At 37.6% G+C, this 22,642-nt stretch overlaps 1 protein-coding gene across 1 annotated transcript in view; it reads right to left on the bottom strand.

Annotated features, from left to right (window-relative positions):
- Positions 1-22,642, bottom strand: part of SPAG17 (sperm associated antigen 17) — a 132,408-nt gene that overhangs the window by 33,219 nt on the left and 76,547 nt on the right. Inside the window, exons 19-28 of the mRNA XM_015563542.1 lie at positions 21,229-21,410; positions 19,516-19,607; positions 15,834-16,076; positions 14,745-14,856; positions 12,635-12,790; positions 11,334-11,447; positions 7,261-7,436; positions 5,758-5,875; positions 3,562-3,740; positions 817-976 (exon numbers count right to left, since the gene is read on the bottom strand). Coding sequence (XP_015419028.1) covers positions 817-976; positions 3,562-3,740; positions 5,758-5,875; positions 7,261-7,436; positions 11,334-11,447; positions 12,635-12,790; positions 14,745-14,856; positions 15,834-16,076; positions 19,516-19,607; positions 21,229-21,410 — 1,532 coding nt within the window. The remainder of the gene's footprint in view (positions 1-816; positions 977-3,561; positions 3,741-5,757; positions 5,876-7,260; positions 7,437-11,333; positions 11,448-12,634; positions 12,791-14,744; positions 14,857-15,833; positions 16,077-19,515; positions 19,608-21,228; positions 21,411-22,642) is intronic.

Here is a 22,642-nt window from a genome sequence, read left to right as displayed (position 1 = left end):
CTGCTCATTTTTCTCTGTACAACTAAAATTTCCCTAAAAACACATGAGTTAAGAAAAAACAAAAGCGAATGCATTGCCCTAGATGGAAGGGCTGTGAAGAAACCTGGAGTACACCTGCTGGAGGCAGGAGCCCTTTGGAACCAGGATGGGCCGTTAGAGAAGAGGCTACACAGACTACCTGCACACCAAGTCCTGGAATCAACAAGAGAGGGAGCCTTTGAGCCTGGAAGTTTAGAAAGCTACAGGGAGCCCTCAGTTCCCTTCTACCAGGGGCCTTCTGCTACTGCCAAAGGAAACTCTGCTTCACTAAATTCTGAGTTAACGAAAAAGGAATTCACTTTGCTTCCATACAAGATTACAGGGCACTGTGATGCGATGTGTGAAATTGACAAAAAGACTAAATCTTGGTCTCAGATCATTAAAGGCCTATGAGAAATTGAGAAAAAATTGTAACACATGAAAGACAGTGTGAGTCAGAGGTTAGCTGCTCAGATGCAAATCCCAGCTCTACCACTTACTAGCTGAGAGACCTCAAGGAAGTTACTTCTCTGTGTCTCATGTCTCAATTTCCTCATCTGTAAATTGGTATCATTAAAATATGTACTTCATAGGGTTGATATGAGAATTAGCTGATTTAATACAGAGGAAGGCATAGGGAGGTTTACAGTTGTGAGTATGAGTATGCAAAACAAAGTTTATTTTTATATTATTATTTATTAATTATTGTATTATTTCCATACAAACAACTGCAACCTACTTTTGCTCCACCCTGTATTTTAAAAATCTATTAAATCCACTGGAGGCTTTGGTTATTACCTTTCTTTGGGATGACAATATCTGATGGTATTGTTTCTGACTTTTGCTGAGAAACCGAGTCCATCAAGTCTCCACTGTGAGGAGTTACTGACATTTCAACAGGAGGACAAACAGGCCCTGAATCGGGACTACTGCTCACAGAGCCATCTGCAAAGAGAATCTGAAGGAAAAGCATAAATCCAGCATTCTCAGAAGCAGGGAAGAGGCTGGTTAACAATTAACAGTGTGGGTGAAGCTGTAATAGATTAAAATGAATCCACAGAAATGCTATTTGCAGACTTCCAGACTCAACATTGGAACTCAGAGTCTACAGGTTCATAACCAGCACAAACATATTACTTTGTTTTCCACTTACCTTCTATGCTATTTTTTTCTTTTTTTATTTCCTGTCTTTTATTAGATTGACTTTTTAAAATGTTTTTTTCTTTATTCACCCTTCCCCTATGTAATTGGGAAATTATCCAGTTTCAATTTTTCTGACTACATTTAAAACTTTATCACATATTTAAATGCTTAGTTTCTATCAGTATCTATCTAGTATATATTGTATCCAGAGGCACTATTGATACATACTCTATCCAGTATCAGTACTGATAGCCTCCCAAATAACAGAACAAGAACTGTCAGTGTTGACCCTGTGATCCCACTTCTAGGAATATATCCCAAGAAACCAGAAACACCAATCAGAAAGGATATATGCACCCCTATGTTTATAGCAGCACAATTCACCATAGCTAAGATCTGGAAACAGCCTAAGTGCCCATCAGTAGATGAATGGATGTCAAACTGCAGCGGGAAGGCCGGGGAGGGTTCGGGGGCGGGAGGTAGGGGGGTAAGAGATCAACCAAAGGACTTGTATGCATGCATATAAGCATAACCAATGGACATAAGACACTGGGGAATAGGGGAGGCTAGGGGACTGTCTAGGGCGGGGGGAAAAAATGGACACATATGTAATACCCTTTGTAATAATAAAAAAAAAAGAACTGTCAGTGTTGCTAATAAGAAGTCCATCTTAATTCTTTTATATGTAACTGGTTTCCTCAGGAAGCTTTTGGGATTGTCTACTATGCAGTCCTAAAATTGTACTATGATATATCTAAGTAATCTTTAAACAATTAGTATCAATCCTGATTGGTACTTGGTAGTCCTGTTTAATCTAAAGTATTTTTTAAGCTCTAGGAAAATTTACTATATTGTTTTTCATTATCCCCCCCCCACTTCATTTTCTTCTTCTGGAAATTTAATCATATAGATTCCTTTCAATGTTTTTTAACTTATCTGTTCTTCATAATCCAGCCTCCCCCCCATCTTTCACAATTGTTATTTTTAATATCTAAGAACTCTATTTTTTCCATAGCAACTTTTATTGAAGACAGAGAGAGAGAGAGAGAGAGAGAGAGAGAGAGAGAGAGAGACATCCATCTTCTGTACCAAAGGTGGTGATGGGTACATGGGGCCATATTTTTCACTCAGAACCCCTCTCCCTTCTTGGGGCCATATGTGGTCAGAGGAAGCACATGCTTGGGGAGGGATGGAGCAGGGCACATGGCTTCTGGGTATTATGGTTTCTGGTTTCACCCTCCAGGTAGCAGTGAGTTACCTGGGGCACTGCCCTGATTTCTGAGCCCAGAGCTCCATTTGTGAAACATCTGTGTTAAAACTCCCATTTAAAAAATTTTAGTGGTCTTGTTTTTAATATGTTTTAAACTTTGCATTTGTATCTAAGTAATCTTTAAACAATTAGTATCAATCCTGATTGGTACTTGGTAGTCCTGTTTAATCTAAAGTATTTTTTAAGCTCTAGGAAAATTTACTATATTGTTTTTCATTATCCCCCCCCCACTTCATTTTCTTCTTCTGGAAATTTAATCATATAGATTCCTTTCAATGTTTTTTAACTTATCTGTTCTTCATAATCCAGCCTCCCCCCCATCTTTCACAATTGTTATTTTTAATATCTAAGAACTCTATTTTTTCCATAGCAACTTTTATTGAAGACAGAGAGAGAGAGAGAGAGAGAGAGAGAGAGAGAGAAACATCCATCTTCTGTACCAAAGGTGGTGATTGGGGTACATGGCCATATTTTTCACTCAGAACCCCTCTCCCTTCTTGGGGCCATATGTGGTCAGAGGATGCTCTTCCTTGGGGAGGGATGGAGCAGGGCACATGGCTTCTGGGTATTATGGTTTCTGGTTTCACCCTCCAGGTAGCAGTGAGTTACCTGGGGCACTGCCCTGATTTCTGAGCCCAGAGCTCCATTTGTGAAACATCTGTGTTAAAACTCCCATTTAAAAAATTTTAGTGGTCTTGTTTTTAATATGTTTTAAACTTTGCATTTGTTTCTCCATCATTTGAATTCCATCTGACTTGAATTTTTTAGCAATCCTCTAAGCCTTCCGATCCACTGATGACACATTGTGTTGTTCTCTAGTACAGTTATGAATTTGCTATTTAAAAGTATTTTTCTAGTATTTTAAGGTGCTTTGAGAGGGAGAGAAAGTAAACTCTGTGTTCAGTCTACAATCTTGGATCATATGTAGAATGATATGTTTATTTGTATCCTGTATGGCACAGATAGTGTGTTTTCTTCTCACTATACTACTTTTTATTTGTCATTTTCAAGTGTCATTCTATTTTCAAATGAGTTGTTTCTCTTCTATGTCACAGTACTATTCCTTACCCATAGCTTGTTTGTATTTTACTTTGCAGCAGGAAAGAGTACTTTATCTCACATCCTCTTACCTGTGTGGATCCATCCAGCATATACTTGACCACAGTGCCTTGCCTGGTGATAACCCTCGATGCCTCCTGCTCCGCTGGGGGCAGCACCGTTTTATAGAAGTCATAGTGCTTTATCCTCTGGGGGTAGCTCTGTCGGACCATGATGTCCCAAGTGGGATCCTCATCCTTAACATATTTATCTTAAAGAAAAAGGAAGCCTACTGTGAACTGGGCAATGCTGTGTGGCTGGGATTTTATCTTATTGCTTAGTTTTTTTTAAAATTATTATTATTCTTTTGTCGATATATAAGTAATAGGGCAGTTTCCATATATGACAGAGGCCCAGAGTACTGGTTCTTTGCTGCCTTTGTCAAATGTAGTAAGGTCATCTACACACACTTAATAGGTACCTTCCCCATGTGTAAGCCATTCTCTCTAATGAAGTCCAGGACATCTCAGGGCAAAATTAGGAAAGAAGCAAAATAATGCTGCCTTAGATGTCACCTTTTCTGTCACCTGAGTGTAAACTCTGGATGCCCACAATGCTCCTCTCGAGTGCCCTGGTTGCCTGGAGCCCCAGGGGAAGTCACTCGTGTGAACTTCTCTGCCTATGTCCAAGGCTGACCCTCACGAAGGTATTGCTACTTTGTTTATGTTGTAGTTATGTTCAAGCTTAAATTAGGATATTTACAATATATGAAAGACTTTTAAAAGATTATGTATTCCAGGCAGAGTCATTATTAACCCCATTGTCTGCCTAGACATAAGGATGAAAATGTTAGACTATATAATAAAACTAATAGAAAAGACAGGTGAAACAGGTATTAAGTTGGGGTTTGATAACAGGAACAAATAAATAAGCAAATAAACAAAATGTCCTTGAACTTGAAAACATCTCTCATAGTACACTCATAGCATCTTTAACTTCGAAAGACCTTAGTGGCCATTAGTCTTGGTAGCATACACTTTGGGTCCCCTCACGGAGAACTCAGACCACTAAGAATCCTTGTAAATAGAAACAAGAGTCCATGGTCTATTTCTAATAATATATAAAGCCTAATGAAAAGTGATATTGAGACAAAAGAGATCAACTACATCTAGTTTCTTTTCATTTGTCTGGCAAGTAAATATGACATTAAATTATTTTTAATAGGATACTCTTATCCTTTGATAGCTACACTTTTCAAATATGGTATACATTAGGGAATTATAATAAAGATGATATTTGGTTGTGAAAAAAAATCAGGATCCACTGATATAATAGTTACCAGATGAAAAAACATGGTTCAAAGGCAATAATTGAAAGGGCCATGGAGTTGGTTAGAACTCAAGTCCTAGTTCAGTGCTTGCTTTGCTGCACTTCCCTACTTCTACAGCAATAGTGGGTCTCCATGTAAATAATATTCAAATTCAATGCCCCATCAGGTTAATTAAAAAAGCCCCACTTGTACTTAATCATCTTAATAGATTAGGAGCCATATGCAAAGTCAATAGAAATAATAGACTATAAAATTATATACTGACCTGGGAATAAGACAGGTTTTCTTCATCATTTAACCTGCACTTATCTCACTGTACTTTCTTTTGACCAGACCAGCAAAATACTATATCTGTGGCCCATTGTAGAAGCAGGAAGATAGAGCCACACAGTAGTTGTTAAGAGCACTTGCTTTGCCATGACTAAACCAAAATGGCATTTTATTTCTTTCACATAGGACTTGAATGACTTGGGCAATGACCTCTTGAAGCCTCACTTTCTTTATTTTGTAAAATAGAATTATTAGGACTTAGCTTATAGTTGTATTTTGTCATATATGGTAAGTACTTAGATAGTTCCTGGTCCATAGTATAGCCCTAGCTGGTTTGGCTCAGTGGATAAGAGGATCGCTCTGCGGACTGAAGGATCCTGGGTTCAATTCCAGTCAAGGGCACATGCCTGGGTTGCGGGCTCGATCCCCAGTAAGGAGTATGCAGGAGTCAGCCAATCAGTGATTCTCTCTCATCATTGATGTTTCTATCTCTCTCTCTCTCTCTATTCCTCTCTAAAATCAATAAAAAATATTTTAAAAAAATGATTATTATATCTATTATCCTATTGTTCATTATCAACAAGTGTGTATAATAGGCAGGAAGATACACAATTTCAATGGTGATTTAACTGTCTTCTACATGACTTTTTGCTCCCCTGCCTCCCTACCCGACCCAGTTAGCACTCACCTGTTGACTCTTGCCCAGTGAAGGTCACTAGGAGTCCATTGGGGCAAGACACATTTAGGTTTGGGAAGGTGGGAACAAAAACAGTCTCTTGTAAAACAGGTTCTGGTTCTACTTCTTCCTGTAAATAATTTCGCATGTGAATAATTGCTCATCTTTTTATAAATTAGTTATTGATTTATTATGACTGAGCAAAAACTTGCTGAATGCTTAAGATATGACTTGCCGAAGACGATAAGGCCTTGTAAGGATAATGAGTCTCCACCCTTTATGCAACTTACAACCTGCTTGTAGAATGGCACACAGATATGTGAAACAGTTAAATAGTACTAAAATGGTTGATACATCTTTCCTCAGAAAAGGGAGTTTATGGCCTAGCTGGTATGCTCTGTGGATAGAGCATCAGTCTGTGGACTAAAGGGACCTGGGTTCAATTCAGGTCAAGGGCACAGTAGGGGATGTGCAGAAGGCAGCCAATTAATGATTCTCTCTAATCACTGATGTTTCTATCTCTCTCTCCCTCTCCCTTCCTCTCTGAAATCAATAAAACTATATATATTTTAAAGGGAGTTTTCAATATGCCAATAATTAGAGAAAAAGTCATGGAGGAGCTGGGGCCTGAATTAGGCTTTGATAGAGGCTTCTGTTTGCATATGTAGGTGTAAGGGCAGACCAATCTCCCTGATATCTTTTTTGTGCAATTGCTAAAGTTTGAAATCTAGAGACATTATGCTATCAGGATATGTGTCCTTATTTTTCTATAATGAACACACATTGATTTTGTATTCATAAAAATAAGTGAAAATAATAGATAATTAAAAAACTATTTATAAATGAATGAGCATTTGGTTGTATCTACTTAAAAATGCTAATTAATTTTATGCCAGCTATGCCTGAACACCTTGTTTGGTTATGTGTGCTCTGGAATGAAAGTTATTCTGGAGCACACATCCAATCCCTAATGATAATTTCTGTCTTTCCACTTGGCTTTCTTTTGTTAGCCACTAAAATCATTCCACTGACCTCCCATTGCTGGATCTTCAGTTTATTCTAACTAGTCCTTTAATATTGATTACAAACAATGGAAAGACCTGAGGAGCAAATGAATAGCCACAGTGAGATTGCAGCGGTTTGTAGAATATTATAATTTCACTTCAGAGGAGAAAATTCAATGAGACTTCTCGCTTCTCATCTTACCAGGCAGAGCACCAAGAAAGGAAAGGGGGCTCAGTGATAACTATGGCCATGTGCCCATGTACCCAAGAATCAACATCGGAACAAAAGAGCTCTCTCTCTCTCTCTCCCCGCTCCCTCCAAATCAATCAATAAATTAAAAGTTGTTATGGAAAAAATTCAAGAGTTCTTAGATATTAAAAATAGCAATTGTGAAAGATGGGGGGATTATAAAGACAGGAAAGTTAAAATACATTGATGTAACTCATGATTTTTAAAGAGCTGACACTGAGGCAGAAGTACATTTTAGAATCCATGGCAAGGTCCACTCACCTTTTTTTCTTCTTCTTTTGGGTGCTCCTCTTCTTTAATAGATTCTTTGTGTTTTTCTTTGACTTTTGTTTTCCCTTTTCCTTTGACTTGAGGAACTGGCACTATAACAGGAATTACTGTTGGAAGAAGTGCTGATGGGATATTCAACATTGCTTCCAACTGAGGATCCTTCTCCTCTATAAGAAGAAAACAAGGAAATTAGACATTCATATTACATATGTTTATTAAATAAAATTTACATCTCATTCATTTATACAAGTTGACAACAATTTTTACCTTGCTGAATGTGACTTATTAGTTGGATAGATTTCAGGTATAATGTAGTTGATTTGAAAATCAGCATTATAGATGAAATATTTGAGGTACTTAATGCAATTATATATTTGATGGAGTCATTGTTTCACATGTTCTTGCCTTTCTATCTACATTTGAAAGGCATATTGATAGAGCAGTAACCATCTCTTCATTTAATGGAGACATATTTATTGAGAGACTATCATATACAAAATATGTGGAGTAGTGACAAATAAAAAAATATGTAAAAGAACTTACAAAGCTGAAATAGTCAAAATAAGATCTGCACTCAAATACCTTCAATACAAGGACATATTAAATAGTAACATAATAAGGGATACAAACAAGGACATTCAAGAAAGACAATTTCTAGTTGAGATGGTAAAAGACATTTTCTCATAGCAGATTGATTTTATTTGGGTTTTTAAAAATTGTCAGAATTCTAAAAGGAGAGCTGATCTGTGGAGAAACTGTGTTCCTCACATCTTGAACTTTATCCTCCTCTGGGTTCCAGGCTGACACTCCCACCTGAATCTCCTTTTTTCTCTCTTGGGTCCATTTTGTTCTTAGTCTCCTTTCCTGATTCTTCCTCTTTTGTCAATCTGTTAAATGTTGCTAGTTTCAGAGGGTTTCCCCTTATCCTTATACAACAGATGTCCTCTACTCTGGCTGTCCATGATAATTACTCATGGAACAAAACAACAACAAAACCAGCAAATGCTCAGATCCCCCCTTGACCTACTGAATCAGACTCTCTGGGAATGAGGCCCAGGCATTTATATCTGTGAAACATCACTTGTGGTTGTAATGCTCGCCAGGGCTGAGTCTCTTCATGAGTGATCTCTTTCAGGACCAGGGCTCCAACTGCCATCGATGTACTGCTAATGACTCCAAAATTTACATCTCCACACTTGGCCTTTCTTTTCTCAGCCCCAGATCCTTATTTCCAACTACTTATTAGATATCTCCCCCTGGTGGTGATACTGGACACATTTCAAACTCAGTAAATCTCTCCTCTCCCAAGCTGGGCACCCCTCTCAATGCCGCTACTAATCACACACCCTGTTCCCAAGTTAGACATTCAAATCATTCACATTTTCTCCTTTTGATTCATCCTATAGTATAGGCAAACTGCGGCTCGCAAGCCACATGCGGCTCTTTGGCCCCTTGAGTATGGCTCTTCCACAAAATACCATGTGTGGGCGTGCAGGTACAATGCGATTGAAACTTCATGGCCCATGCGCAGAAGTCGGTATTTTGTGGAAGAGCCACCCTCAAGGGGCCAAAGAGCTGCATGTGACTCATGGGCCGTAGTTTGCCGACCAGGGCCCTATACATCCAAACAGTCTCCAAGCCCTGGGAAATGTCTCTCCAATCATGCCTCTCCTATCTAATCTTAGCACCTTAGCACAGATTCTCATTTTCTTATACTTAACTAGAGGCCTGGTGCACGAAAATCATGCACTCAGGGAGGCAGGTACCTCAGCCCAGGCTCCTTGGGGGATGTACAACTGACGGCTTAGGAGCAGGCCTAAGCTGGCAGTCAGACATACCTCTGGCAGCCCAGGAGCCCTTTGGAAGGCGGGGAGCGGGCCTAAGCCGTTAGTCGGACATCCTTAGCACTACTGCAGGAGAGGCTCCCACTGCTGCACTGGGCAGCCATGAGCCAGCTTCTGGCTGAGCGGCGCTCCCCCTGTGGACGTGCACTATCCACCAGGGGGCAGCTCCTGTGTTGAGTGTCTGCCCCTGGTGGTGAGTGTGTGTCATAGCGACTGGTCATTCCCAGTCATTCTGCCCTTAGGCTCAATTTTCATATTTTCCTTTTATTATATAGGATTATTGCAGTAGTTTCCTAATTGGTATCTGGCACCTCCAATACCACCATTTCAGTGCACTTTCCAAAATATCACTAAGATTATGTTCCTAAAATGAAATCTGATCATTTAACTTTGCGTCCCTTACTTAGAGACCTCTGCCACTCCCTAATCATCCCAGGCATGCAGTGTTCACCTTCCTTCACTCCAGCCACATTCAGCCTTTCACTGCTCTGTAAGGATGCCCTGCTTTTACACACTAAGTATTTACATAAATGGTTCTAACTGCCTAGGACTCCCTTTCCTTGTTGCTTTGTCTGGATAATCCCCACTTCTCTCTAAAGTCCCATCTCAGATGCTTTACCTTCTGTCTGAAGTATTTTGTAGCTGTTCCCAGTACTATCTTTACACATAATTTCTACCACTGGCCCAGTTATTTCTCTATTTCTCTATGTCTGACCCATTAGAAGTACAGTAGACATATAAATAAGCAAATGGCACCCAGTTACAGGCAGCTGGAAACTCCTCCCTCTCATTCTCATCCAGATACTCTTTCAGTAAATATTGATTGAATACCTAGTACTATGTACCATAAATTGGATAGCCAATGATGAGTGAGACTACAAGGCACTAATGGGAAGTTCAGAAGAAGAAACCTCTGGGTACAATGTTGTGTGTTAGGTCTCTGATGGGAAGTGCAGAGCACTATAGGAACCTAGGAGAGAGGTCATCTAACACAAATGCCTTCATTCAACCTACACGTTGGCTCTACTGTATATAGTTTGCCTTTCCATAAAGTTGCCTTTCCATAAAGTCCAACTATACTACATAGTTGGTACACACGTTTCCTGGCACCTAGAATTCCCTGCCTTTGATTCTTTGCCTAGGCAATTCTCACTCACCCCTAAAAACCCCAGTTCACACGCTACTGCTGCTTGATCTGTACAGCATTTCTCAGTGCAAGTAACCTGCATGCTGAGACCTGAAGTGTGGGAGGAAATTTAATTGTTGAAAGTGGTGGTGTATGTAGGAGGAGAATGTGTTGTGAGCAAGTGACACAGCATGAGATGTGTGTTATAGATAAAAGAAAGCAGTTTATAGATAAGAGAAAGCATAGTTCATTCAAGGAACTAACAGGCACAACAGGAACAGGGTAGCCAACGAAACAAAAATACTAACAATGTAGAGGGCTCCCTAACTCAGTAGAGATTACAATATTTGGCACAATATAAGGCCGTGGATTATAATCATCCACGGAAATGTGTGTCTGCAGAAACGGAAGTCCATAGTAATGCAGATCATTAAATTACCACGATCTACACAGTTTTAAGCCAATATAGCATAGGGATTATCTTTTTATTTTCTAAAACTTCAAAAAAATCTGTTGTGGTTAGATCCCTGTAAATGCATGGGAACCCACAAGATTTTCTAATTAGTTCTTGGTAAAGCAACATATTATTTTGTGGTTTGTAAGGAAATAACTTCCAGTTGGAAAATTTGTTTATTAAAAGTGGGGTAAAGAAATCCTTCAAGATGTCCAATGAATGGCTCCTTTAAGCCTAATGTTCTGAGGCACAATGAGTAGTTCTGTAATCACAGGATTCATAGAAATATTATTTTGTAGAAAATCAAGAGGATTCCTTGGCAAACCATGCTTTCTTTGGCACCAAATAACAGACTTATTTTCATGGGCTAGTTAACAAAGATAACTGTAATATATATGTGTGTATATATGATCTAATATGTCTATGTGATTATAAGATTCTATATGATAAATGTTATTTCAAAGTGCTGTTATTTTCTATGTATATACACACATATATGTATGCACATCCACATATATTCTGACTCTTCAGGAGATAAGAGGCATTACATCAGAACATGTTTCTCAACAAGTGAGCAGACTGAGGACGGGCAGACACCCTTGGTCATGCGACACTATCCATTCTATCGTGTCTACTTCACCTGGCGCATTTCCGCTAGGTCCATAGTAACTTATGGAGAGGCAGATTCCATTTTCCAAGGTGGCAGAAAAAGATCCAGACTTGCTGACAGCTTTATTCTCTGCATTTGATTCTTCTGGAAGACAAAATTGAAGCAAGGAAATTTCCATTTTATTAAAAAGAAATGTAAGCAAAACACAATGCAAAGTGGAAATCAACTAAATATGCAAACACATGAAAATGATTAAGTAAATTATGATATATATATATATATACCAATGAATTAAAATGAAAACATTTAAAAAGCTTGTTTTCGAAGAACATTGAATGAATAAGAAAATGCTCATGATAATAAAGTAAGAAAGGAACACACTATGAATAGTGGTTACTGCTGGGATGGTAGACTTATTAGCCACTGTTACGTTCTTTAAATATTGCTATATTTCCTAATGCTTTATAATAAACATATTTTTACATTAAGAAAAAACAAAGATAATTTAACAATTTTCTTTAAATTCTTGGGAACATTCAAACTTGTCAAACATTGTGTTCATAAGTTTGAAAAATACTGTGATCATAGGTAAATTTATTAGCAAGACTTAGTTATGTTTCTTATTACTAACTTGAGTCCAAAACATTTTATTAATGAACTCATCTCATTTTTCACGTGTAACCCTCATCACATTGGGCAAGAATCAATTAATTTCCCCATTAGGTGTTTCCTGGAAATGTTAAATGGTATTATCAGGAAGTTTCGTGGTGTACAATCAATGGACATCCACTTGGAAGTCTCATCTACTGGCAGGTGTAGACTCTTCTGGCCAAATTTAGGATTTTTCTCTTGTTCCTGCAACTTAAGAAATTTGATACTAAAGAGAGAACTAAATAATAGTGAGAGCATATGAGGAAACCTTTCATTTACAATGAATATTGGAGAGAAGTTAAACCTTCAGTAGGAGTCAACTAATGAGGACCCGATACAAGCGCATACAGCAAAATTCAGGCCACAATGGACATTGCAAACTCAGTGTTGCTAAAGGTAGCCAGGCTAGGAGGACTCTATATGACAACTGGAATCAAAAGCTGGGTCTCCAGAGGGGGCAAAACCAAGTAAGCAGCCCACTAAAGATGGGCCATGTATATAATGTATATACATATTACAACAGGGGAATGTATATAACCAGAATCATAAAACACTTCAGTTCCCCTGATGGGAAACTTACATGCTGAATGTGAGGCACACATGTATTTCTGTCAGGTGGACGGGATGGACACATTGCTGAAAGATAACCCCTACCTACTGCCAGAGATGCCTCTGCTTACCTAGTTCAATATTTTTTTCTCCCTCTCTTGCTTCTTCCTCATCTTCTGAAGAATAATCCACTTCTTTTTCCTTTTTCACAATTTTCTTAGGGTCTTTCAGATGAATTATAAAATTATGTTTGTCCTTTTTCACTTTCACTTTGATAAAAGTTGATCCTGGGGAAGAATCATGGGATAGAAGATGGGCTGATTGTGATGCCCTGTTAAGCTTCTTGGCAAAACATCAAAATAATGCAGCACAGAATCAGTTAGGGAATGGAAATACCTAGGGATGTCCCCATTTTCATAAAAAAGATGCCTAATGGTGAAATCCAGGAATAGATGGCAGGTGGATGGGGGAGATATTTGCAGCCTTTCTAATCACATCTCAAATCAAATCACAGAAGACAAAATGAATTGGCTGAGGCTAACGAATACTTATACTCAACTTTAATCACATGAAATAGTTAATATGAAAGGGTTTGGCAACTTGTAAAGAATTACATAAATATTATAGTAGTTATTATTATTAGTAAGAATTTTCCTAACAATACATTTTTCTAGTGTTCTGACTCATTTTTTAAAAATATATTTTATTGATTTTTTACAGAGAGGAAGGAAGAGGGATAGAGAGAAAAACATCAATGAGAGAGAAACATCGATCAGCTGCCTCTTTCACACCCCCTACTGGGGATGTGCCCACAACCAAAGTACATGCCCTTGACCGGAATCGCACCTGGGACCCTTCAGTCCGCAGGGCAATGCTCTATCCACTGAGCCAAACTGGTTAGGGCCTGACTCATTTTTTATCTCCTCTCTCAGTCTTCTTCTTCTTTTTTTAAATTCAGTGTGATTGCACTATTATCTCTCAAAATTGATAAAATTAGGATAAAAACACTACATTTACTATGAACCATCTGAAGCATATCTACTGTATATGTATAAAAATCTTGGTAGGAGTGAGAAATAATTATTGAAAATACTATTACAAATACCATTATAAAACTTGAGTCCAGTGCTTTTCTTAGGTATGTGATTCTGAGCTCCAATTCCAATTCTAATTAATAATAATTGTACAGTATACCCAGAGATGATATTTAAAATATTAAATATTAGTACATATGATAGCATAAGTAAATATGCATACTTATAGATTAATAAAAATCTTTTTCATGTTTTAAGTAAACAAACCTTATATAATAAAACAGTCTGGCATTTGATGTTATATCACAAACCATTCTTTAAATAATATGAATAATTTTCAGGCCTTTTTTTAAATCCTCACTCAAGGACATGATTTTACTGATTTTAAAAAGAGAGAGGAAGGAAGAGAGAGAGAAACATAAATGTGAGAAACATCGATCTGTTGCATCCTATATGCATTCCAACCGGTGATGGAACCTGCAACCTAGGTATGTGCCCTGACTGGGAATCGAACCAGGATCTCCTGGTTCATAGGTCAGTGCTCAACCACTGAGCCACACTGGCTGGACTGTGTACATAATCTTGTGGACATTAAACAGGGTCCTGCTCACATCCCTCCACAGCTTTCAGAGACTACTGCTCCCTATCAGATGATAAGCTGTCAAATAAAGCCCAGGTCCTCAAACCCACCTGAGGAATCTTTAAAGCACAATGAAAAGATAAGCCTTGCAAGATGCTCAGACAGTTCCCTGAGGCTATATCTGCACTTTGCTTTAGGGTCTTCCAGACTGGGTCCTCGGCAGCCCACCTGTCCCTCGCTCTCTTAAAGACTTCTAAATCCAGCAGCAGTTTCTTACTGCTACAATAACTGGGTACCGGCAGCAGGCTCCCAAGCTCTGTGCTCCAGAGCCCAAACAAGAAATTTGCTCTAACCTCACAGTTATGTGCTTGGATATTACACTATTTCCCAATGATATAGAAATATTTAAATATTTTAACAACTGGAACTTTCTATTTGTGTGTCCCAGCTAACCTCTCAGGTGGCCTGTGACTCACAGAGTCAATTACAACAGAAGAATCTGAGTGTGAAAATGTTGAATGGAGTGGGCACATGACCACTCTCACCTATTACATTCAGGAGTAGAAGGGCCCAAGGTGACTGAAAAGGGTAGCTTCCAAGCCATTTAATGCTGCTTTCCAAATGTACCTTTTTCAAATGTTGTCTTTTCTACTTCAATCTGTCCTCCATCTGAAGGATACAGATAATAATTTGTTCCTGAGATTTGGGTGGGTATATCTCCCATATTGTATCCATGAAACTAAAAGAGAAAGCATATGCTTTGAGTGAGGAACTGCAATCAACAAAAATCAACTCATCACGTGAACCAATTAGAGTTGCTATGAGCTTAATTTCTAGGAAACTCTTTGTCACTGTGTACTCAGAGACCAGCACTCACATTATCTTTAGCACCTCCTGTCATGTTATAATGAGGGGCAGAATTAAAGGTGGTCCATGATTTTAAACTCTGTTCACTGGGGCACTCTCATAACCCAATGAAAATCAAATAAAATCATTGTACCATGGCCAAGGCAGTGCAAGAAGAAATCAATCTCGCTTTCATTGGCTGTTAATTTTCTGTTTAAAGTGAACTGATACATTGAGTGGTATTTCCACTTGAACACGTAAAAATGTTAAAGACATTTATTTTTACTAAGTGTTGCTAATAGAGCGCCAAGTGATTCTGCTATAGGTTAAAGTTTGAGAACAATTATCTCAGAGTGGTAGCTAAAAAGGACAAGGGCTGCTTCATTTCTTTCCTTTTTTCCCCCCTTAAGTTTTACTCATAAAATCACTTGAGGAACAGATTGGCAAAGGGAAGGTTTTATAAAAACCTACAAGCAAAAAACATGGTGCCCACAGAGAGGCAACTGAATGTCCTCAAGTCTAGTCATCTAGACAGATAAAACCAACCTTTGACCTGTCACAGTTGCTTATTGACAGAAATCCAAAAATGCTTTTGTGTCAAATTTCCATCTTTATTGTCCTTAGTAACCCAGTTTCATGGCACTCATGAAAACTTGCCTGATGGTGTCCTGTCTTGGAGACTGGCTACAAAGAAGGCCCTAGGTATCAGAGGATGGACTACAGGTCTGAGATCAGCTACTAGAAGAAACCCTAAGGCCTTTGCTGTGGCAGAAAAGACTAGGAACCTATTGTTTCCACAGAAGCTGTGTTCTTCCCCTGCAACAAACAATTATTAATGACCAATAAAGCTTATTCAAAAATTAATTTTACCGGGTAAACTATCTCAGGTTGTGGCTCTTGGAGACTCATCATCTCTGGTATGTCTGATAGCTTTATTTGCTCTTCTTTAGCTTTTTCCTTGAGCATAGATTTTTTCTTCACAGTCCTACTCTCTTCTTTCTCTAACTTTTCTTTGCCTCTCCTTTTACCAACTTCCTTACTCTTCTTTTCTGCTTTTTTTTCTTCTTTTATGCGCTCCTCTTCTGCTAATCGATCTTGTTCTTCTTTCCATGCCTATAAACACATTAAAAATTGTAACAGGATTTTTTAAAAAATATATCCCATTTGGGCCCATTTGAGAGAACATTTAACATGGCTTTTCTAAGTAGTATCTAAGTGATCTTGAGAAAGAAGAACAAAGTTGGAGGAACCATGCCATCTGATATAAATCTCTGCTACAAGGCTATAGCAAGCAAAACAGCATGGTCCTTGCACAAAAACAGACATCTAGATTAATGGAATAGAATAGAGAGCTCAGACATAAACCCATACCTTTATGTTAATATTTGACAAAGGAGGCAAGAACATGCAAAGGCCTAAAGATAGTCTATTCAATAAATATGTTAGAAAAATTGAATAGATACATGCAAAAAAAATGAAACTATGCCACCTTTTTACCCCACACACAAGAATAAACTCAAAATTTACTAAAGACTAAAATGTTAGACTCAAAACCATAAAAATCCTAGAAAAAAAAACATAGGCAGTGTAATCGCAAACATTTTTAATAGCACTATTTTTTTCTGCTTTATCTCCTTGGGCAAGGGGACAAACCAAAAAAAAAAAAAAGGGGACTACATCAAACTAAAAAGTTTTTGCACAGCACAGGAAATCAGCAACAAAATGAAAAGACAACCCACTGAACATATTCGCTGATACATCTGCTTTATAAAGAACTTATAAACTCAACACCAAAAACAAACAAACAATCCAATTAAAAAATGGGCAACGGACCTGAATAGATATGTCTCCAAAGATGATTTACAGATGACCAATAGATATATGAAAAGATGCTCAACATCACCAATCATCAGAGAAATGCAATAAAACACACAGTGAGATATCGCTTCACAGCTGTCAGAATGGTTATCATCAATAAATCAACAAACAAGTGTTGGCTATGATGTGGAGAAAAGGAACCCTTGCGTACTGTTGGTGTGAATGCAGATTGGTGAAGCCACTGTGGAAAGCAGTATGGTGTTATCTCCAAAAATTAAAAATGGAACTAACTTATGACCCAGCAATTCCACTTCTGAGAATTTATCCAAAGAAACCTGAAACTCTAATTCAAAAGAACATATGCACCCCTATGTTAATCTCAATATTATTTACAATAGTCAAGATTTGAGACTAGCACAAGTGCCCATCAGTAGATGAGCAGACAAAATAGCTATGGTACATTTATACAGTGGTATACTACTTAGCTGTAAAAAGGGGGAAAAAAAATTTACTCTTTGCAACAGCATTGATGGATCTGGAGATTATTGTGCTAAATGAAATATGCCAGTCAGAGAAAGACAAATACCATATGATTTCACTCATATGTGGAATTTAATGAATAAATTGGACTAACAAGCAAAATAGAGACAGACTCATAGATAGAGAGCAGGTAGAAAACTCTGGCGGGGGAATGTTGGGGAGTGGGAGAAGACATTGAGCAAGAAAAGAAAAAATAGAGAAAGAACTCATAGACTGGGTCAACAGTGTGGTGTTTGGGTGGGGGAGGGTGGTAGATGGAGGTGGAAGAGGGTATAGAGGGGATAAATAGTGATGGAAAAAGTAAAATAAAGTTAAAAAGATCCCAAAAGCGAAACTAAAAGAAATAATAAGCATGGGCCTACTCTAAATAACATCGACAATAATAATGTGTAATTTTTTGGAACAAGAAAAAGCAAGATAAAACTTAATTTTAAATAATTTTACTGGTTCCTTGTATTGTGCTGGAAGAAAGTAAAGATACTTTATTAAGTTTAGGTTTCATTAAATTATATATACAAGTTGAATTCCTAGAGCAACCAGGAATAGAATAGAAATGGAGTGTTTACTTCTAACCTTTTCCTATCAAGGGCCAGATGGTAAATATTTTAGGCTTTTTGGGTCAAGAGGCAAAATCAAGTACTAGTAAAATGACAGTCCATCCAGGCAAAGAAAAGTAAGGCCTTTATATTATACTATACAAAGTGAATTTCACGTTGATTAGCTATCTGAATATGAAAAGTATGTCTGTGAAAATATTCTGCTATAGTGCAAGAAAATTAATGTGTAATCTCAGGTGGAATCAACCCAATGGAATAAAAAACATAAAAGTCCTGAGACCATTAAAAAAGTGACAGATTTTTAAAAACTGTTTTGGATAAGCTTAACATCCATACAAAAAGAGCACAAATCCCAAGTGAGTAGCTGAATGAATCACCACCAAGTAAACATTACTGTTAGTACCACCAGGTCAAGCAATAGACCATCTCCAGCTTCCCAGAAGCCCTGCTCATTCTTCTTCCTGCCCACTTCCATTGCCCCAAAGGCAGCCATTCTCCTACTTCATAATACTTTAGTTTAGCTTTGCCTGCTTTTAAACTTTATGTCAATAAAAGCATGCGTAATGTATATATTCTTTTGACTCTTCTTTTGCTGAACATGATGTTTGTGAGATTCATCCATATACTTCTATATGTAGGAATGCAGCTATAGGTCATTCATTTCCAGAGCTGTGTAGTATTTCGCCACATGACTAAATCACACTAGGCTGATGAATGCTTGAATTGTTTCTGATTTGGGAGAGTTAAAAATGATGCTGCAAGAACAACTTTGCCCATGTGTCTTGATGCACCTACACACATGCATTTCTACTGGGCATATACTTATGAGTGGAATACTAACTTAAAGAGAAATTATGTGCTTAGCTTTAGGAGATTTGTCCAGTTTTCCAAAGTGGAAGTGCCAATTTATACTTTACCCAGAAATGCATGAGAATTCACTTTACTTCCTATATTTGTCAAAATTTAGCACTGTGTCTCTTAAAATTTGGTCAAAAATGACTGATTTGACTACATAAAAGTTAAATAGTTCTATATAGAAACATAAATGATACTTATTAATAGGCTAACATATTCTATGAAAATAAGTTAGATCTCTACATATTGTCTGAAAGTAATATTCATGATATGTTGATAAGGGGGGGAAAAAGCATATAGCAGAGTCAAAAAACCATACCAAATCTAAACCAAACAAATGAAAACACTCTTTGTATCTGTGCATGCATGCTGTGTAAGCATAGAAAATGTGAAATTGTTAATATTTCTTATTTCAGGGGTATAGAAGAGCAAGGGTAATTTTGATTTATTATAAAAAGCATACATTACTTTTATAACTAAAAATTCCAATTAAAAATCCACAAACAAAACAAACACCTGCCACAGAAACAAAGAGTATGACAAGTTTGAACAAGGCGCTGCCCTGGATTTGGTTACATAAAAATGAATGACACAGCTTCCCTTACAGGCTTATCATCTGGTAGAGGAGTCAGCTTGGTGGAAAGACTGTCCTTTAATTATAGTTTTCAATTATTTCTGAACATTTAGTAAAAAGATCATTTCCTCTTATACCACACAACCTATCCCCCAAAATTTCTGAATATGTGATTACTCATTGTCACTGTTTTCTTTCCTTGTATTACCTTCAGAGAGCCTTCTAAAACAAAAGTCAATTTTTCCTTCTCTTTTTCTTTTTCTTGATCTGGTATCTCTGTTTTGATCATTACTTTGTTACCTATAACCAGAGAAAATTAAACTTCTTAGTAACTCCCTAAAACAAAGTTTCATAGAAGGACGGCATGTCTGGGTTGTAGGGGATATCAAAGGCTATCAAGCTCAACTCCCCATTCATTCATCTTGGAATTATTTCTCACCATCTCCTGAATGGGCTTCTGAAGGGGAACTGAGCTCCTTGTGGTAGGAGGAACTCACTATCAGTGGAAGCAGCGTGTTGAGAATTTAAAGGTTTTATTGAACTGGACTCTCTCTCGCTAGGGCTTTAACCAATTAATCCTAATTTAACACTTTAAGACCACACAAGACAAATCTAACTTTTCCTTCCGCATTGAAGCCCTCCTCTGGCCATTGTAGTCATTCTGTTTGGAAGGTTTACATCTTTCCTGACTTGAGAGGACTCAAACTGAATGCAATACCTACCAGATGTATTCCAATCCCAAACTGGCCATTTTTCTGGATTTTCTTAGGCACCTAGAGAAGGTGGCCCTACCTATCTTTTTCCATTATTCCACTTACTGCTCTCCTGCTGAGCCCCCATCAGGAGGAAGGCTCAGCTGATAGATGGATTATATTGTATAACTATTTTGGTAGATGGTGAATGATTCATCATCGACTTGGTTTGCTAAGTTTTATTTTAGAAACTAACCAAGCACAAATTCCTCTGGTCATTAATGAGGAATAGAAAAGCTTTGGAAATTATAGCTTTGATTCTTTATAAGAAATTACTCTCAATGTTGGCTGTTAGAAATAATGAGTATTATTAAGATGAAGTCTATTCTCCATCATAATTCACTTAGAACTCAGTGAATAATCTTTATTTTCCAGATGACTTCCTTCATTATTTGACTTCTAAAATCAACTATCATTCTTCTTAGTCATCCTCTTCTCCTTTCACCAATCGATGCTTCTATCTTTCTCTCCCTCGCCCTCCTTCACATCCTCTTAGCCTCGCTAGACTCTGTTTTTTAAATATTTTTATTGATTTTAGAGAGGGAGGGAGAGGGAGAGAGAAATAAAAACATCAGTGATGAGAGAGAATCATTACTTGGCTGCCTCCTGCACACCCCTAATTGGGTAGGGATCAAGCCTGGGGCATGTGCCCCGACCAGGAATTGAACTGTGACCTCCTGGTTCATAGGTAGATGCTCAACCACTGAGCAACACAGGCTGGCTTCCCTTTAATTTTAGATTCTACCTTAGGTTAGTGTTGGGACTCTTCTGTTTGCTCTTCTAAGGAAGGTCTTGTTTTAACTTCACTTTTGGAATCTGTAATTTTTCTATTGGAGACATCCGGACTCTGAATTTACTTCATATATATAGTCAACAAATTTTAGATAGCTGAACCTATCAACCTTAACAAGATCAAGATATTTGTCATTTTCCTAACATCACATTTGACCTGTACAACAGATCGAACCTGACCTGACAGGAAGGGGGGTCGATATTCCACTTGGGTATGATCTCATCATAGTTGGAATGCAGCTATTCTGTTTTTTTAGAGAAAGTCAAGAATCACAGCAACACTGCAGGCAACTTGTTTAAATCCTAAAATATTCAGTCTTGGTTAAATTAAGAAATAGAATGTCTTTGGACTTGTATAAATTCAAAAGCTTACTTACTAGCAGATTTTTTAACAGAATTAACTTTGCTAGGAGAAACAATTTTGGTACTAATAGAAGATTTCAGTTCCATCTCAGCTTTGGTTTTAGCAATTTCCTCAGCCATTTTAGATTCCTGATAGAGAGCTTCTTCTTTTATGATCCAATCTTGAATGGAATTTGTAACAAGTTCCAAAAAATTCCTTAAAAAAGCAAAGAGTTATTATTAATGAATGCCACAAAATACTTAAGATACTGACTAGGCAAATGAATTGATCCTAAATTGCCCATTTAACAAATATAACAGACTCAGAAACATCCTGGACATATTTTGTACAAAGGAGTCAAATATAAATACCCAGTGAGAATATGAAAACTGCCCAACTTCATTCACAATTGAAGACATGTAAATTTTAAAAATTAGATCTTTCTACCCAAGTCAAGGATTAAAAAGTTTGATAATATTGCCCAACCATGGTGGCTCAGTGGTTGAGCATCAACCTATGAACCAGGAGGTCACAGTTCAATTCATGGTCAGGGCATATGCCCGGTTTGGGGGCTCAATTCCAAGTGTGGGGTGTGCAGGAGGCAGCCAATCAATGATTCTCTCTCATCATTGATGATTTTATCTCTCTCTCCCTCTCCCTTCCTCTCTGAAATAAATAAAAATATATATTTATATTTTTAAAAAGTTTGATAATACCAAGAGTTGACAGTTTGGAGGAAAAGTTCTCTCTCAACACTGTTGAGTTTGTAAGTTTTAAGGTACAATCTCTTTCTAGGGAAATTTTATAGTACTATGGAAACTCTTTTAGTTGACTATCAGCTAACTGACTCGCTGGATTAACTGAAGCAATAAATGACAAAAACACAGATTAATAGTTCAAGATTAGTTTGGTACACCTATTATGTGCCTTAATTGAAAAATAATGTTATGGCCACAGAAGGTATACTCCTGTGGCTATGCATGTGTGTGCCAGCACACAACTTGTATCCCCAGCTATTCTCAAAGTCCATTTTCTATAACTTTACTGTATCCCTTCTGACTAAGACATTTACTATACAAATAATAAATACTAGATGTATATTAACCAGCATTAAAAGATAATGAAATGCTCTTGTTATTAATGAAAAGAGAGAACAAAGTTTCAAGGTAGTAAAGGAATCACTAAGGAGCTCAGAAGAAAAAAATCACTGATTCCTAGAGGACCCGGTTTGCTGGTAGCCTGACCACTGGGTTGATATGTCACTCAGTTGACCTACCTGCTGGCCTTTCCCAAATCAAATGGAGTCATCCCAAACCAGTATGCAGAACATCCTGTTTTGCAGTTCCTACATGGAATCTTTCAGAGACAGTTTTATTGGAGTCTAAATAAATCAAATGTAAGATAATAGCATTTCTACTAGACTCAAGGGGGCCAGGCATGGCACATTC

The sequence above is a fragment of the Myotis davidii genome, unplaced genomic scaffold, assembly GCF_000327345.1.
Source record: "Myotis davidii unplaced genomic scaffold, ASM32734v1 scaffold217, whole genome shotgun sequence".
NCBI lineage: Eukaryota > Metazoa > Chordata > Mammalia > Chiroptera > Vespertilionidae > Myotis > Myotis davidii.
The sequence above is the reverse complement of the archived record's forward strand: the minus strand, read 5'-3'. Positions and strand labels throughout refer to the sequence as shown.